At 35.0% G+C, this 17,571-nt stretch overlaps 1 protein-coding gene across 1 annotated transcript in view; it reads left to right on the top strand.

Annotated features, from left to right (window-relative positions):
* Window positions 1-17,571, top strand: part of TOP1MT (DNA topoisomerase I mitochondrial) — a 109,231-nt gene that overhangs the window by 15,021 nt on the left and 76,639 nt on the right. The window contains exon 7 of the mRNA XM_074202928.1: window positions 10,410-10,479. Within this exon, the coding sequence (XP_074059029.1) occupies window positions 10,410-10,479 (70 nt within the window). The remainder of the gene's footprint in view (window positions 1-10,409; window positions 10,480-17,571) is intronic.

Below are 17,571 nucleotides of genomic sequence, written 5' to 3'. Positions count from 1 at the left end.
TGGAGAATGACTATTGTTTTTATTATTTATATCAGCTCTCTTATAGGTCTTAGATGCTAACCCTATACAAAATTGCCACTAAAGAGAATGTGCCACAAAGATTTTCCCAGTTCCTTTTTCATTTTTTAGGACTTTTTCCCCAATGCTATACCAGTGGTTTACAACAGTTATATTGTTATAACAATGTGTTTTCATTTCATAACTCTTCTTTTTTTACCTCAGAGATAGATTGATTCTCTTCATTATTTTTTCTTTTTAATTCCCAATTCAGGTTCCACTCTCCAAAGTTAAAGTTCATTTTCTTGAGGGCAAATTGTCAATCTATACCTTTTTTTCTTTGAGTTTGAAGAATTTCTGTGATAAACTCGGAGTATGTGAATATGTGTATTCATGCCTCCTTTGTGTAGTTCTTCTAATTGCCTACTTCCCCTATTCATCTTGTCCATGCTTGTATACTGTTTTCATCTCCTAATTCTTTCTTTTTACACTTATTGAACTACCCTGCCTTTTCCCTCTTAAATCTTATCAAACTGTCCTGGTTTTACTTTTTCAGGGTTTTGTGTTTTTTCAATTGAGGGGGCAGAAGAATAGACAGAATAGATTATAAATTCATGGAAAATAAATATATTTTAAAAATTAAACTAGGGGTGGCTAGGTGGTGCAGTGGATAGAGCACCTGCCCTGGAGTTAGGAGTACCTGAGTTCAAATCCGGCCTAAGACACTTAATAATTATCTAGCTGTGTGGCCTTGGGCAAGCCACTTAATCCCATTTGCCTTGCAAAAAAAAAGACCCTAAAAAAAATTAAACTAGAACAGATTAAAGAAATCGTTATGTCCATGAAACAAGAAATATTAGAAAAAAGAAAAACAGAAGATATAAGGTATCTAAAAACAATTGAACAGAAAAAAAATTCCCACATGGCCATGCCCCAAAATGTATATTTCTCTCTACAATCTAAGTTCATCAACCTCTTTTACAGGATGGGACTGGCATGTTTCATCTTTTGGCTTTTGGATGGGTTTGTGATTCCATTGATTAGACTTCTAAAGTCTTGCAAAAATGGAATGACAGAGAATTAGAAACAACTGAAATGACTGAACAATACATCCCCATAAATGATTCTCCTAGTTATTCTCACTTTGATTTTCACTGGTTCAGAGAGGTCTTCTCAGTTTCCTCAAAAATTGTTCGATTTGTCATTTCTTATAGCACAATAATATATCATTACATCATATACCATAATTTCTTTAGCCATTACTTGATAAGGACATCCCCTTTCTTTATAATTTTTAGCTATTATGAAAATAACTAAGTATTCTTATACATATAGATCCTTTTTCTTTTTAATCTCTTTAGGGTATAAGCCTAGTAGAAGTATATATAGTAGTGTAGTTTAGTAATATTTTTGGTGTAGTTCCAGCCAGAATAGACCAATTTGTCCATAACTCTACCAAAAATACTTTAGCTTACTTGTTTTCCTGAAGTTCCATCCATATTTTTCATATTTTTCTTTTGTCATCTTTGTCAGCCTTAAGAGTTGTTTCATTTCCTTTTTCTTAATTTTTGGAGAATTTTTTCAAATGGCTTTTGAAAGCTAGAATTTCTCCCTTTTAAAACTTTGAAAAGAGGCTGGTTTCAGAAAAACATGGGAAAGCTCAGTAAACTGATACAAAATGAAGTGAGCAAAACCAAGAGAATAATGTACACAGTGACAGTTATATTGTAAAGATAACTTTGAAGACTTAACAATTGATCAATAGAGTTGCTCCATCACAATTCCAAAGGATTCGTGATGAAAAAGGCTAACCACTTTCAGATTTGAGAACTACATCCAGATAGACTTTTGTAGATGGAAGCATTTTTTCTCTTAAATTATTTTTTCTTGCTTTTCCTTTACTTTTGAACATGGCTAATGACTTCATTTGTATGAATATTATATTTTCTTGTCTTCTCAGTGGGTGAGGAATGGATTAGTGGGAGGGAAAGAATTTGGAACTAAAATTAAAAATTTTTTAAAACTGAAAATTTTTCACATCCTTTGTACTGGGGAATGGTTTATTATAAATTTGAATCTGTTCCTTATGTATCTTGAATATAAGACCTTTTATCAGAAAAACTTGACACGATTTTTTTTTCATATCCCAGTTAATCTTTAACCTACAGTATTTATCTTTTAAGTTTTATATCATCAAAATAGTTCATTTTGTCTTGAATGATCTTTATTGTTTGTTTAAACATGAGCTCATCCCTTATCCATAGATCCTAAAGGTAATTTCTTCCTTGTTTCTCAAATTCCTTTTGATGTGCAACTTTTTATAGCTAGATCTTGTATCCATTTGGAGCTTATCTTAGTATATGGTGTGAGTTGTTTGTCTAAATCTAATTTTTGACATATAGCTTCCAGTTTTCCAAAGAGGTTTTTGTTAGTAAGTCCTTCCCCTGGAAACTAGTGGCTGCTGTATTTGTTTACTTATGTATGTTGTTTACCTAATCTATTCCATTGATCTACCTCTCTTTATTTTTTTTTATTTTTTTCTATTATAAAGATTTTATTTATTTTGAGTTTTACAATTTCTCCCCATCTTACCTCCCTTTCCCCACCCCCACAGAAGGCAGTCCATCAGTCTTCACATTGTTTCCATGGTATACATTGATCCAAATTGAATGCAATGAAAGAGAAATCATATCCCCAAGGAAGAAAAACATAAAATATAAGAGATAGCAAGATCAAACAATGAGATATCAGTTTTTTTTCCCCAAATTTAAGGTAATAGTCCTTGGTCTTTGTTTAAACTCCACAGTTGTTTCTCTGGATACAGATGGTATTCTCCTTCACAGATAGCCCCAAATTGTCCATGATGGTTGCACTGATGGAATGAGAGAGTCCATCAAGGTTGATCATCACCTCCATGTTGCTGTTAAGGTATACAGTTTTTTTCTGGTTCTGCTCATCTCACTCAGCATCAGTTCATACAAAACCTTCCAGGTTTCCCTGAATTCCCATCCCTCCTGGTTTCTATTAGAACAATAATTGTTCCATGACATCCATATACCACAGTTTGCTAAGCCATTCCCCAATTGAAGGACATTTACTTGATTTCCAATTCTTTGCCACTACAAACAGGGCTACTATAAATATTTTTGTACAAGTTATGTTTTTACCCTTTTTTCATCATCTCTTCAGGGTATAGACCCAGTAGTTCTACCTCTCTTTTTAAACCTTTTTTAAATTGTTTTGATTACTGCTAACCAATTTAGTTTAAGAACGAAGGCTGATAGGTCTCTGCCTATTTTTTCTTTCAATGAGTTCATTTTCTTGAAAGAGGTTTACCAATTTTCTTTTCCAAGTTCTTTATTCTCCTTCATTTTTTAATCTTTTGCTTTACTTCTTCCAGTTAATTACATAGGCAGCTAGGTGTTCCAATGGATAGAGCACTGCTCTTGGAGGCAAGAGGACCAGAGTTCGAATCCAGTCTCAGATACTTGATGCTAAGTAACTATGGGACCCTAGGCAAGTCACTTAACCCTGATTGCCTCATATCCAGGGTCATCTCCAGTCATCTTGATCCATTTCTGACCAATGAACCCAGATGACTCCAGGGGAGAAAGTGAGGCCAGTGACTTAGCACAGCACCCCCTCACTCTAATCCAGTTCATGTGCTTGTCATGACATCACCTCCCCGATGTCATGATCTTCTTCAAGAGGGAAGGACAAACATTATCATTATTATTAATTACATAATCTCTAGAACATTTATTTTTTCCTTTGAGTCTTTGTTTGCAACTGATGGAGAGTTACATCTTTTTTCATAAATTTTTTTATTTATTTAATTTTTATTTATTTAAGGCAATGTGTGACTTGCCCAAGGTCACACAGCTAGATAATTATTAAGTGTCTGAGGTCAAATTTGAACTCAGGTCCTCCTGACTCCAGGGCTAATGCTCTATCCACTTCGCCACCTAACTGCCCTGTAGAGTTAATTCTTAAAATGAATTGGATTTTGTGTTATCTCTGGAGCTCTTAATAACTTTTTATAGTAGTTGTTGCTTATTTTATTTATTGCTCTCATTCACCTTATATTCTAGAACTGGGGCTTCCTTCCAAGGTCAAGCTCTGCACCCTTCACTTTTTGTTAGCATTGGTTAGCCCTTCTTGGTTTCAGCCTAGATTTCCTTGCTGACTTCTACCTACTGGCATACATCTATTCTAAGAGCACTGGGAAAGCTAATGCTCCTTTGAATTCCAGTGTCCTGGATCTTCAGCTATCTCTGTGGTATTTTCTATGAAGTATCAAAGCTCTGGGATCTGTCTGAATTGCTGCCAAACTTGGACTTAACACTCCTGCTTCCAGGGTGTGAGCTGGGGACTTTTGTCATTCTGAAGCTTTCTTATGGAAACCTTACATTCTTTTTCTCTCTCTGGATATGAAATCTTGCAGGTTCCAGGTGCTTCTTGTCTGTCTCTAATCACTCCGGGAGGGTTCCATCTTATTTGCCTGTACTGATAATGACTTTTTTAGTGGATCCCAGTTTCTGTTGCCCACGACCTCCAGTTGACTCTGTGCCATTCAGGAGTGGATAAAGTCATTTAGTATGGTTTCTCATTGAATTTTTTTTTTTTATCATTCTTTCAGTATTGTACTACTTTTAGATTTTTTGCTGCAATAGGTTTGTGGAAGGTAGCCTGCCAACCATTTTAACCTGAAGCCTGCTGCTTTAATTTTTTTTGGGGGGGGGGTTCTTTTTTCTTTTCTTTTTCTTTATTCTTTTTCTTTATTCTTTATTGTTTTTTCCAATTACATATGAAGATTTTCAATTACATATATAGATAGTTTTCAATATTCATTTTTGTAAGATGTTAAGCTACATTTTTCTTTCCTTTTCCTCCTTCCTTCTTTTGAGGGAGTACCATAGGTTATACATGTACAAGTATGTTAAGTATATTTCCATATTAGTTATGTTGTGAAAGAAAAATCAGAACAAAAGGGGAGAAAACTTTGAGGGGGGAAAAGATATAAAACAAAATTTTAAAATGAAAAATTGTATGTTTTGTTATGCATTCAGATTCTATAATTCTTCTTCTGGATGTGGATGTTATTTTCCATCACCAGTCTTTTAGAATTGTCCTTGCATTGAACTGCTGAGAAAAGCTAAGCCCATCATAGTTGATCATTTTACGGTGTTGTTGTTAATGTGTACAATGTTCTCCTGGTTCTGCTCACTTTATTTCAGCATCAGTTCATACAAGTCTTTTCAGAAGTCTGCCTGCTCATGATCTCTAACCAGCAATTGTTCTCCATCACATTCTTATACCAAAATTTGTTGAGCCATTCCCTAATTGATGGTCATCCCCTCAATTTGCAGTTCTTTTCCAGTACAAATAGGGGTGCTGTAAATATTTTTGTACATGTGGGTTCCCTTTTTTGTGATCTCTCTGGGATATAGACAGTGGTATTGTGATCTCTCTGGGATATAGACAGTTTCAAATTCCTTTCCAGAATGATTCAGATCAGTTCACAACTCCAACAACAGTGTATTACTGTCCTAGTTTTCCCACATCCCTTCCAACATTGATCACTTTCCTTTTTTGCCATATTGGCTAATCTGATAGGTGTGAGATGGTACCCTCAGAGTAGTTTTAATTTGCATTTCTCTAATCAATTTAGAGCATTTTTTCATATGACTATAGATAGCTTTAATTTCTTCATCTGAAAACTTTCATAACTTTGACCATTTGTCAGTTGGGGAATGACTTGTATTATATATTTGACTCAGTTTTCTATATATTTTAGAAATGAGTTCTTTATTTGAAACACTAGTTGTTAAAATTATTTCCCAGCTTTCTCTATTCCTTCTAATCTTGATTGTATTGGTTTTATTTGTTGAAAAACTTTTTTATTTAATGTATTCAAAATTATTTTGCATTTTATAATATTCTCTATCTCTTCTTTAGTCCTAAATGGCTCCCCTTTTCACAGCTCTGACAGCTAAACTATTCCTTTTTCTCCTAACTGGTTTATGGTTACCACTCTTTATGTCTAAATCCTGTTCTTATTTTGACCTTATCTTAGAATAGGATCTAGTTTCTGCCAGTTATTCAGCAGTTTTTATCAAATAGTGAGTTCCAGAAGCTGGAATCTTTGGGTTTATCAAGCAATCATTTATTTCTGACATCTCAGTCATTTACCGTTTCTTTTGAATGATGAACCAGAAAAGCAGCTGATGAGGAATAGTTAGGTTGGAAGAGACCAAAGGAATAGTGTCATAAAAATCCAGACAAAAGAGAATATCTAGGTAGTCACAGATGTTGTCTGCTGCTGGGTGTATAGAGGCACAGGCATGTAATTCCAGCTGTTGGGAGACCCGTGTTGCAGTGGACTATTCCAATTCAATGTCATCACTAAATTTAGTATTAATAGGGAGAAGCAAGGGGACCATCTGACTTCCTAAGGAGGAAAGATACAAATCAACTCACTCCTCTATTGATAAATAGTGGGGGGACCAGATTTATGAGTAGCTTCATTTCCAGTCTAGGGAAGATGAGGATATTCAGTCTTTTCAAAAATTCACTAAAAGTAAAAGTTGTCAAAAGCTTCAGAGAGCTCAAATTAGGGTAAGAATTGAGAAAAATAGAGGCATAGTATTTCCCCTCAGACTACCAATTCTGATGCAAGCCTAGTCTCAATAGCCAACTCTGGAGGAAATAGCCTTTGTGAAGAAGGGACCTGCCACACTGACTGAGCAGGCAAACCAAGTTTACTGAAATCATCAAAGTACCTGGAGGGAGAGATAGTTGACTATAAGTTCAGGCAAATTAAACCATTGCCACCACCTTGATATGCATTTTCTCTCAGAACCTGCTAGAGATAACCCAGAAACATGAACCCAACAGTTTTGGGAATAGCAGCACATCCCCTCTCCAGACCACTGGCTTTGCTAGATTCTAGCCTGGCCTCTGTAGTAACTGTTCAGTGATGCAATCCTTCTAGAAATGTGACCTAGCCACTCTCTCTGCAGAAGACTGAGAAAGAAGATACTGACCAACTGAAATGGATATAGTTTTATTAAGGACTTTAAAGAAGAGGCACTACTATCTGCTTTGTTGGTGTACTCTAAAGACTATTCAACCTTTCCATCTGACTTGTAACTGAAACCTCTGTGTGCTGTCTTCCCCTGTTTACATGACTTCATCTTTTCTGTATCATACATAGATGCTTTTGGCAATCTAGTGAAGCATATGGATCTCTTTTCAGAATGTTTCTAAATGTATGAAATTAAATATGTCAGATTATAAATGGGAAAAATGAAATAGCTGTTAAAGTATTTTTTAAAAATAACATCAGAGACCTCAGGTTAGAGTGAGAACTCCTAGAGAACCAGACTGCTCTGTTTTTCCATACCCCCAGTGTTTTGTACATAAGTATATGCTTTGTTATTCATTCATTGCAAAAAGACCATTAGACTGGACAATTAAGAGATTGTTGATAGCTTTGGAGAGAACAGTTTCAGTTGAGTCATGAGGATAGAAACAACTTAGCACAATGTTCTGAATGCAGTACTGAGCTATTGAATGGTTGTTATAGAAGGGTTCCTCTGAAAGAAACCCCTCTTCAACATAGCTGTGAAGAGGTCATATAACCTTTGTTTGAAGGCCTCCAATGAGGTGAAACTCATGATCCCGAGGTAATCCGTCCCACTTTTGAATATTTCATATTGTTAGACAATTTCTCCTTACATCTAAAAGAGTAGGTTTAACATTATGACCCCCCCTTTCATAAACTCGAATGGTTCCTTGTAACCTAAAGAACCAAATATAAAATCCTCTGACATTCAAAGTCCTTCATAACCTCCCTCCACCTTTCCAATGGTCTTAATATTCCCCACTTATTCTTAGATCCAGTGACATTGGCCTCCTTGTCATTCTTTGAACAATATATTCCGTCTCAAGATTCCAGGCATTTTCTGTGACTCTCCCAACATTTGAATTCTTTCCTTTTCTCTGCTTCCCTGCTTCCTTCAATTTCCAACTAAAATGTTATTTTCTATAGGAAGTTTTTCTCTAATTCCCATAATTCTAGTTCCTTTATTCTGTTGATTATTTCCAGGTTGTTATTTATATAGTTTGTACATAACTATTTGTTTGATGTCTCCTTGATTGCGAACTCCTTGAGAAAAGGGATTACTTTTTTTCTTTCTTTGCATCTCTAGCACTTATCATAGTGCTTGGCATATAAAAGGAGCCTAATAAAGGTTTATTGACTGACTTGACATCAAACCAAAATTGACCTTGTTACAACTTCTTGCTCTTAGTTTTGTCCTCAGGAACCTAGAACAATAAGACTAATGCCTTTTTCCAGGGATAGTCCTTCAAATGTTTGACCACCTATCCTGTGCCCCTTAAATATTTTCTTTTTCTATATTAAACATTGCCAGTTCTTTCTATCTTCTCTCTAGAATCTTCCTAGACTTCCAATATATGAACAAACCAGTTGAGAATAATTTTGGGGTTTTGAACCTAGATATATAGAAGGATATTGGTGACCTTGATAAGAAAAGAAAAATTCAGGAGCTGAGTTGAAGATAAATACAATTAGTTCTTCTGGAACATGATGAGTTGGAGATGCCTATAACATCTAGTTTGAACTTCTTGCTAGTTAAAAATGTTCAAAAGACAATTAAAACTCATTGCTTTACAAATGTGGAAACTAAAGTGCCTGAATTAAGATATATAAAACCTAGAAAAAATGAAGGTAAGGGGAAGCTAGGTGGTTTAGTGGATAGAGCACTGGCCCTGGAGTCAAGAGTACCTGAGTTCAAATCTGGCCTCAGACACTTAATAATTACCTAGCTGTGTGGCCTTGGGCAAGCTACTTAACCCCATTTGCCTTGCAAAAACCAAAAAAAAAAATGAAGGTAAGGGTCAGAGGACAGGCAAAATTATGAAAAACTTTATTTCATTCTGGAGGTAATAAAGAGTAACTGGGGTTTATTGGGGGGAAAAGGGGATGAGAATGTGACACAGTTCAACCTGTACTATAGGAAGATGAGTTTGACTGCTTAGTGAGGAATAAACTGAAGTAAAGCTATGTCTATCACTGTTATCCTTTAGTTCACTCTAACTAAATAATTTTTTTAAAAAAGATTTACATTTTATTTTTTCAATTATATGTAAACAAAACTTTTACCATTTTGTTAAAATATTAGGGTTCCAAAGGGGCAGCTAGGTGGTACAGTGGATAGAGCACTGGCCCTGGAGTCAGGAGTAACTGAGTTCAAATTTGACCTCTGACACTTAATAATTACCTAGCTGTATGACCTTGGTAAGTCACTTAACCCCATTGCCTTGCAAAAACTAAAATAAAAAAAATTAAGGTTCCAAATTCTTCTCCTTCCTTTCTTTCCTTGATAAAGCATGCAATTTGATGTAGATTATAAATGTGTAGTCATGCAGAACATTTCCATAATGTATTTTACAAAGAACACAGAGACCAAAAGAACCCAAGAATAATAAAGTAAAAGGCTATGCTTCAATCTGTAATCAGACTCCATTGAGTCATTTTCTGGAGGTGGATAGAAGTTTTCATAAGTTCTTCAGAACTGCTTGAATCATTATATTGCTGAGAATGGATGATCATTGTACAGTATTGCTCTTACTATGTCTTAATGTTCTGGTTCTATTCACTTCACAGCATCAGTTCATGTGAGTGAGTCTTCATGGGTTTTTCTGAAAGTATCCTATAGGTTATTTTTGTTATTCTCTTTGGGATTTAAACTTGGATCATAGGGATTCACAGTTTTATGTCCCTTTTGACATAATTCTCAATTTCTTTCCAGAATGCTTGGATCAGCTCACTATTCCACCAGAAATGTCCATATCTCCTGCAACATTTGACATTTTCTTTTTTTGTTATACTAGTCAATCTGCTACATCATAGATCTAACCAAATAATTTCAGCTTGTTTAGCTTTTTTCTGAGAGGTCCCATTTCTTGGCACTTTCTGTTGCTTTTCAGTCAGTAAGCCTTCAGTGAGGTCTTAAGCAATTTTTCAGTTTCTTGCTTCTATTTTAAAATGAGGACATGATACTCTACCCTAACTCCAGCTTTTCAGAATGTAAAGGTGTTGTGAAAGCATATCCTGATGCTACTAGAGCAAGTGCTTCCTTTAGCAGTGCTTCCTCTGCCGTTCTCAGCATCTGACATTTAATTGGTCCAGAGGATTTTGGTAAGCAAATACAGCTCTTTTCCATACAAAGGTCAGGAGTGAATCCTTTTCTGAATTGTTATATTGTTTGCCCTCTTGTCTCCTCTTTTGTTTTTTTCATAGTAGCCAGCCTTGCTTATAAGTAAAGCTCAGTGTCTTTCTGTGGGTATAGTTAAATAGAAATTTGTACAATTTTGTATTTCAGGTCAGAACAGGCACCTCCAGAGGTGAAACCTGGAAATGATGAGAAACTATCAAAGAAAAAAGATGACAAAGTAAGTATTTTAAAATTATGGTTATATTTTTTCACTTTTAGTCTATCAGACATAACTTTAATTCTTGGAAGCCATAATAACTTATTTATATAGGACTTTATTTTTCGGGAAGTAGTTTAGATATGCAAGGTAACCCAAAAGCTTTGGTACAGTTTTTAGCTTTATTATCTTTTAATAACTTAAGATCTCACTAAAACTTTTGTAATACTCGTATTTATATGCTCACAGAATTTAAAGTAACCAGAGAAGCCAGAAACTTCCTAGGACTGTAACTGCATGATCACTCATCTAATGATAGTTTTGGATCCAAATCATTCTTGGAGTAGAAGCAACTGCTTCATCTTCAGTAGAATTGATTACTTCATTCCTCTTCTGGAAGAGCCTCTCATTTGTTACTTCAGCCCCAAATGTTCAGTGGTTCTTCTATTTTTCTGTGTGACGTTCTTCTCTCCTTCAGTCTTTTGATACAAGTCAAGATTTTTCTTTGTTCATTCATATCCATTTTCTTCTTTGTTTTTACATTGTTTTAAAGAACACTTCATTTCACTGATAATTTAGAGAATAGAGAAACATTCTTTAAACTCTTTTCTAAAAGGTAGACTAACTTATACTTTAATCAAAAATAATGAATCATTTGGCTAAGGGAGAAATATGAACATGACACCAAAAGGTTGTTGCAATATTCCCCTTCTATTCAGTATTTTCTGGAATTGATAGCTATGTTTTTTTTCTCCCCTGGAGAAATACTTCCCCTTTACTCAGTATTTCCTGGATATAAGAACTAACAGTTTCCTGAAGAACTGATATTGGCAAGACACCTGTGGTTCCAAACCTGAAGCTGTCATTCTCCTCTTTTTAAAATATTTTTTTTTAGATTTTTCAAAGCAGTGGGATTAAGTGGCTTGCCCAAGGCCACACGGCTAGGTAATTATTAAGTGTCTGAGGTCAGACTTGAAACCAGGTACTCCTGACTCCAACGTCAGTGCTCCATCCACTGTGCCACCTAGCCACCCCCTAAAATAATTTTTTGTTCTATACTTAATAGGATATCACTATAGTACTTGAACAGCGGTATCACTCATCCCTGGCTTCTTCCTCCAATTTATCCCAGTTGTTAAAAAGAACCCCTTTTTGTTTCTAATAAGCTTATTAAAGCAGAACATTTACACATTTTCTGTCTATGAAAATGTTATCATTCTCTATCACATCTTCATAACTTTCTCTCTTGGGAAGCAAATAGCTTAATTTAATCATTGGTTCTCATAAGTTGTGATTGGTCATTGTACTTACCTGTATTTTTAAATTGAAGAATTGATTTTTTTAACAGTGTGTAAATCGTTATCTCAGCTCTGCGCATTTAACACTGAGTGAATCAGTTCATACAAGTTGTCCTAGGAGTCTTTGAACCTACCACTTTCATAATTTTTCTTTTAAAAATGAATTTATTTATTTATATCTTACTAAAATAGTCTTGCTGTAAAAGTAAACATAATCCCCCACACACACAAAGTTAGAGAAACTCTCGCAAAATAATGTGAGAGAAAAAGAAAAAAAGTGTACTTCAGTCTGTTCAGATACCTTCAGCTCTGTCTCTGGGATGGATCACATTCTTTATCATAAGTCCACAGTTGTTATTGCTAGCTGTATTTCCCTCCTCCTATTACTCTCCACTCTCATTTATTTTGTTCTCTTTCCTTTTACTTTGTCCTTCCTCAAAGTGTGTTGCAGGGCAGCCATATGGCGCACCAGCCCTGGAGCAGGAGGACCCAAACCCAAATCCAACTCCAGATACCCAACAACCACAAACTGTGACCCCAGGCAAGCCACCCAATCCCACTGCCTTACAAAAAAAAAGTGTGTTGTATCTGACTACCCCCTCCCTCAAATCTACCCTCTCTTCTGACACCTATAACTCCCTTTACCTCCCACTGTTCCCTTTCTCCCATCCCCTTCCTCTCCTTTTTCCTCTAGGGTAAGTTAGATTTCTATATCCTATTGAGTGTGTATTTTGTTTCCTCTCTGAGCCATTTCCAGGAGAATAAAAGCTCATTCATCCCCCCCTTCCCCCCCTTCCACTCCATTTCAAAAGCTTTTTCTTGACTCTTTTATGTGAAATATCTTAGCCCATTCTACCTCTCCTTTCCCATTCTCCCAGTACATTCCTTTCTCACCCACTGATTCCATCTTTATATTATACTTTCATATTCAGCTCCCTCCTATGCCTTGTCTATATAGGCTCCATCTAACTGCCCTAATAAATGAGAAGTAAAATCTTCCCATGCAGTTGAACATCAAGTCCCTCATAATTTGCCCTTCCCATCAACCCTTTCTGTGTGCTTCACCTGAGTCCTGTACTTGGAGATCAAACTTTCTGTTCATTCTGGAAAACAGGAAAGTTTGAAAAGTTTGAAAGTCCTCAATTTCATTGAGTGTCCATCTTTTCCCCTTAAAGAGGATGTTCAGTTTTGCTGGGTAGTTGACTCTTGGTTGTAGTCCAAGCTCTTTTCCTTCTGGAATATCATATGCCAAGCCCTGTGAGCCCTTAATGTAGATGCTGTTAAGTCCTGTGTAATTCTGACTGTAGTGTCACAATCTTTGAATTATTTCTTTCTGGCTGCTTGTCATATTTTCTTTTTGACTTGGGAGTTCTGGAATTTGGCTATAATAATATTCCTGGGGGGGGTTATTTTGGGATCTCTTTCAGGAGGTGATCAGTGGATTTCCTCAGTTTCTATTTTACCCTCTGCTTCTGGGATATCAGGGCAATTTTGCTGGATTAATTCTTTAAAAATGAAGTCTAGGCTCTTTTCCTGGTCATGACTTTCAGGTAACTCATTAATTTCAAAATTATCTCTCCTGGATCTATTTTCCAGGTCATTTGTTTTTCCAATGAGATATTTCACATTTTTTTCCTAGTTTTTCATTCTTTTGGTTTTGTTTTGTTGTTTCTTGATTTCTCTCAGTCATCAGCTTCCCTTAGCTCCATTTTATATTTGAAGGAGTTATTTTCTTCTAAGAGCTTTTTTATCTTCTTTTCCATCTGGTCCGTTCTGCTTTTTAAGGCATCCTTCTCATTGACTTTTTGAACTGCTCTTTTTTCCATTTGACCTAAACTGGTTTTAAAAATCAGTTTAAAACATGTTGTTTTCTTTGACATTTTTTGGTATCTCCTTCGCCAACCTGTGACTTGGTTTTCATGATTTTCCTGCATTGCTCTCATTTCTCTTTTTAATTTTTCTACTACCTACCTTACTTGATTTTCGAAATCTTTTTTGAGTTCTTTCGTAGCTTGGGACCAATTCCTATTTTTCTTGGAGTCTTTTGATATTTTACTTTGCTTTTACTGTGTCATGTTCTGAGTGGGCATTTTGATCCTCCATGGGACCAAAGTAATTGTCTAAAGATCAGATTATTTTTTTCTGTTTACTCATTTCCCCAGCTTATGACTCGGTTTTATTTTGCTTCCCAAATTTTTGAGTGTGTTTGGGAAACCCCCTGAAAGACCTCAGTTCCTTCAAGATCTTATGAGAGGTTCTGACTGCTCTCCTGGCCTGTGCTCTGGTCTGGATGACCATAAGCACCCCCCTCTGCCCTGTAGTTGTAAGGAGGGTCCCTGCTCTACTATGGCAATGGGGGGCCCCCAGACTGCAACCAGGGTCTGAATGTGGACAGTGCAACAGAGTCCTGTCCCAGGGAAACCTTGACAGTCCATGGGATGAGCATTCTGTAAGCAGCTGCCGGGTGGCTCCCTGCTGGGTGGCTCTGTGCCTGCTTCCATTTCTCTAGGTCTGGTCTGTGCTGAGGCCTAAGCTGTACTGGGCACCAGGCTCACTCTGGCAGTTTTCCCACTGACCTTCCAAGTTGTCCTTGGTGATCCCTTGGTTGGGAGATCTGAAAACCTCTCCTGTTGTCATGAACCATGGAGCCCCCTAGGGAACCAGGGGCCCCATGGGCAATTTCTGGAAGACTGGAGCTCATTGGCATGGTGTGGCCCTGACTGTGCTGTGACCCCTTCCGACCCCAGTGGGATGAAGTCTTCCCATGGATCTTCCAAATTGTCTTGGACTGGAAAATTATTTCACTTGGTCTTTCTGTGGCTTCTGCCACTCTAGAATTTGGTTAGAGGTATTTGTTTTTAAGGTATTTAGAGTGTTTTGGAAGAGAACTTCTGGGAATTCCTGCTTCTATGACATCATCTTGGCTTCCTCCCTCATACACTTTCTTAATTTTTCATGGCACAGTAATATTCTGTTACTTTCATATACCATAATTTTTCTTTTCCAATTCCTGGCAACAATAGCAAAAAGTGCTGTTTTAAATATTTTTTTACAAAAGTATCTTTTTTCTTTTTCTTTGATTTTTTAATAGTCTAAACCTAGTAGTGCTATTATTGCGTCAAAGAACATATATATAATTCAGTGATTTGAGGGTTATAGTTTCAGATTGCTCTCCAGAATACCTGGATCATATCACAATTTTACCAAGGAGTACGTTAATGTACCTATCCTCCCATGGGTCCTACAACAATCAAAAATTTCCCCTTTTGTCATTTTTGCCAGTCTGATGGGTATGCAGTGGAATCTCTAAGCTGTATTCATTTGCAATTTCTATTGTTAATAGGAATTTGGAATACTATTTCTTGTTTCATTAATTGCATGCATCTTCTTTTGAGACCTATGTTTTCCTATCCTTTGACCTTTTGTCTATTGGAGAATGATCTTTATTCATATAAATATTTAAATTAGTTCCCTATATAATTTGTATGTCATACCTTTACTAGAGAAACTTACTGTAAATATTTTTTTCTGAGTTAACTGTTTCCCTTCTAATTTTACCTGATTTTTTTAAAATTTTGTGCAGAAGTTCTTTATGATGTGAACAAAACTGTCTATTTTATCATCTATGATTTATTGTTTGTATGGCAAAGGATTCTTCTCATAACCATAGTTTGGGAAGGTATAACTTCTGGTGTTCTAATTTAACTGTGAGGCTATCTTTTATGCCTAGTATCTATTTGTAGTTTATTGTGCTTTGTTATATGAGATGGTTATCTAAACATAATTTGTATCATATTGCTTTCCAGATACTGCTTTTCAGTTTTCCTAACAGTTTTTGTTGAGTAGTAACTCCTTGCCCTAGTACTTGGGGTCTGTGTTATTTTGTTTTTTATTTATTTCTCTATCTTTGCCTCCCTAATCTGTTCCACTGATGAACTTTCCATTTTACTATAAGGATAATTGGTTTTCGTATCATTTTATACATGTACTTATAGGCCTTCTTCCTTCTCACTTCTTTTCATTATTTCCCTTGAGATTCTAGATCTTTTGATACTTCAGATGAATTATATTATTTTTTCCTACTTCTAAAAATTAGTCCTTTTGTAGTTCAGTTGATATGATACTGAACAAGTAAATTAATTTAAGGAGTGTTGTCTTTTCTAAGCTATGAACAATTAATGTGTCTCCCAATTATTCAAGTGCATCTCTGTTTCTGTTTCAATAAAATATTTTGTGGCTATATTCAGTTAGTTCTTGTGTCTTTCTTGGTAGGTAGGTTTCCAAATAATTTATATGTTCTATAGTTATTTTAAAATAAATGTCTTGTTACAGCTAGGTGATGCAGTGGATAGAGCATCAGCCCTCGACTTAGGAGGACCTGAGTTCAAATGCAGCCCTAGATATTTAATAATTCCCTAGCTGTGTGACCTTGGGAAAGTCACTTAAACCATTCCCTTGCAAAAAAATCCAAAATCAAAACAGTAAATTAAATGCCTCTCATCTTGCTAAGGTTTGTTGATAATATATAAAAAGTAAAAGGGTTTATTTTATATCCTGCTAACTGCTAGTTATTATTTTGATTAATTTTTAGTTACTTTGTTAGGGTTCTCCAGGTAGATAGACCATTATGTAATCTCTAAAGTTTGACTTTTTTTGCTTTGTTTTTTTCTTAAGTTTGACTATTTTGTTTCTTCTTTGCTTATATTTATTTCTTCAAATTCTTTTTCTTGTTTCTATACTTTTTGATTTCTAGCACAAATAATAGTGGTCATATTGGACCTTCTGTACACATTTCTTATTTAAAAGACTTATGAAAGTTCTCCTTTATATATTATATTGGTCTAATCAGAAATGGGCATTGTATTCCATCTTAAGTTTTTTCTGCATTCTATTGATATCATATGATTTTAAATTTTTTTATTTTATTCATTTATAATTTTCCATAATTATAAAAAACACAAAATCTTGAATTCTTGGTATAAATCCAATCTAGTCACAATGTATATAGTATCCTCATAAATTGTTTTAATCTTTACTAATATTTAATTTGAAATTTTTGTGTCAGTATATTAATCTGTTATTTTCTTTCTCTAATTTTTATTCCCAAGATTAAGTCATTACAATTATAATTTTATCAGTGAAGAAGTTTGGCAGAATCTTTTTTTCTATTTTTGCAGTTTATGTGTAATTTTCAAATTATTTTTTGTTGGAATTCATTTATAAAATAACTGGTTCCAGGAGGGAGAATTCCAGTTATGTAAATTCTCTGTTTCTTGTTTTTTTAATTTAAGTATTTTGTATTTTATAAGCATTTATTTAATCTACTTTAATGAATTTTGTTTACATGTAATGCAGGCAAGATGATTTCTGAAAGTTTCCTTCTTCATTGTTGAAAATACTTTTTAACTTTTGAGACTATGAATTTTCATTTTTCTTATTTAAAAATCAGCTTAGCTATTTAGAAAAAAAATTCCTAGTTTTATTTAGAAATTAAATGGTTAATTTCCTTTCATTTTCATTGATCTTTCCTTTGATTTTAGAGTTCTGTTGTGGTGTATAGTTGAGTTTTTTTATTATTACTTTTCTAGATTTTTATTTTCTTATTTAGTTGAATGCCCATTTCATTGCACTATTCCTTTTTTAAATTAATAAATCTCTTTATAGATTAAAAAAAATTCCCCTTAATATTACTTGAGGTACATCCTGAAAGTTCGAGTATATTTCATTGCTGTCGTTTTCCTTGGTGAAATTATCTATTGTTATTAGATTTATTATTTGACCTATCAATTATTTAGGATTAACTTCCAGTTAACTT

Source organism: Macrotis lagotis, chromosome X (assembly GCF_037893015.1).
Source record: "Macrotis lagotis isolate mMagLag1 chromosome X, bilby.v1.9.chrom.fasta, whole genome shotgun sequence".
NCBI classification, from domain to species: Eukaryota; Metazoa; Chordata; class Mammalia; order Peramelemorphia; family Peramelidae; genus Macrotis; species Macrotis lagotis.
Note: the sequence above shows the minus strand (reverse complement) of the source record. Positions and strands in the feature narration are given on the sequence as shown.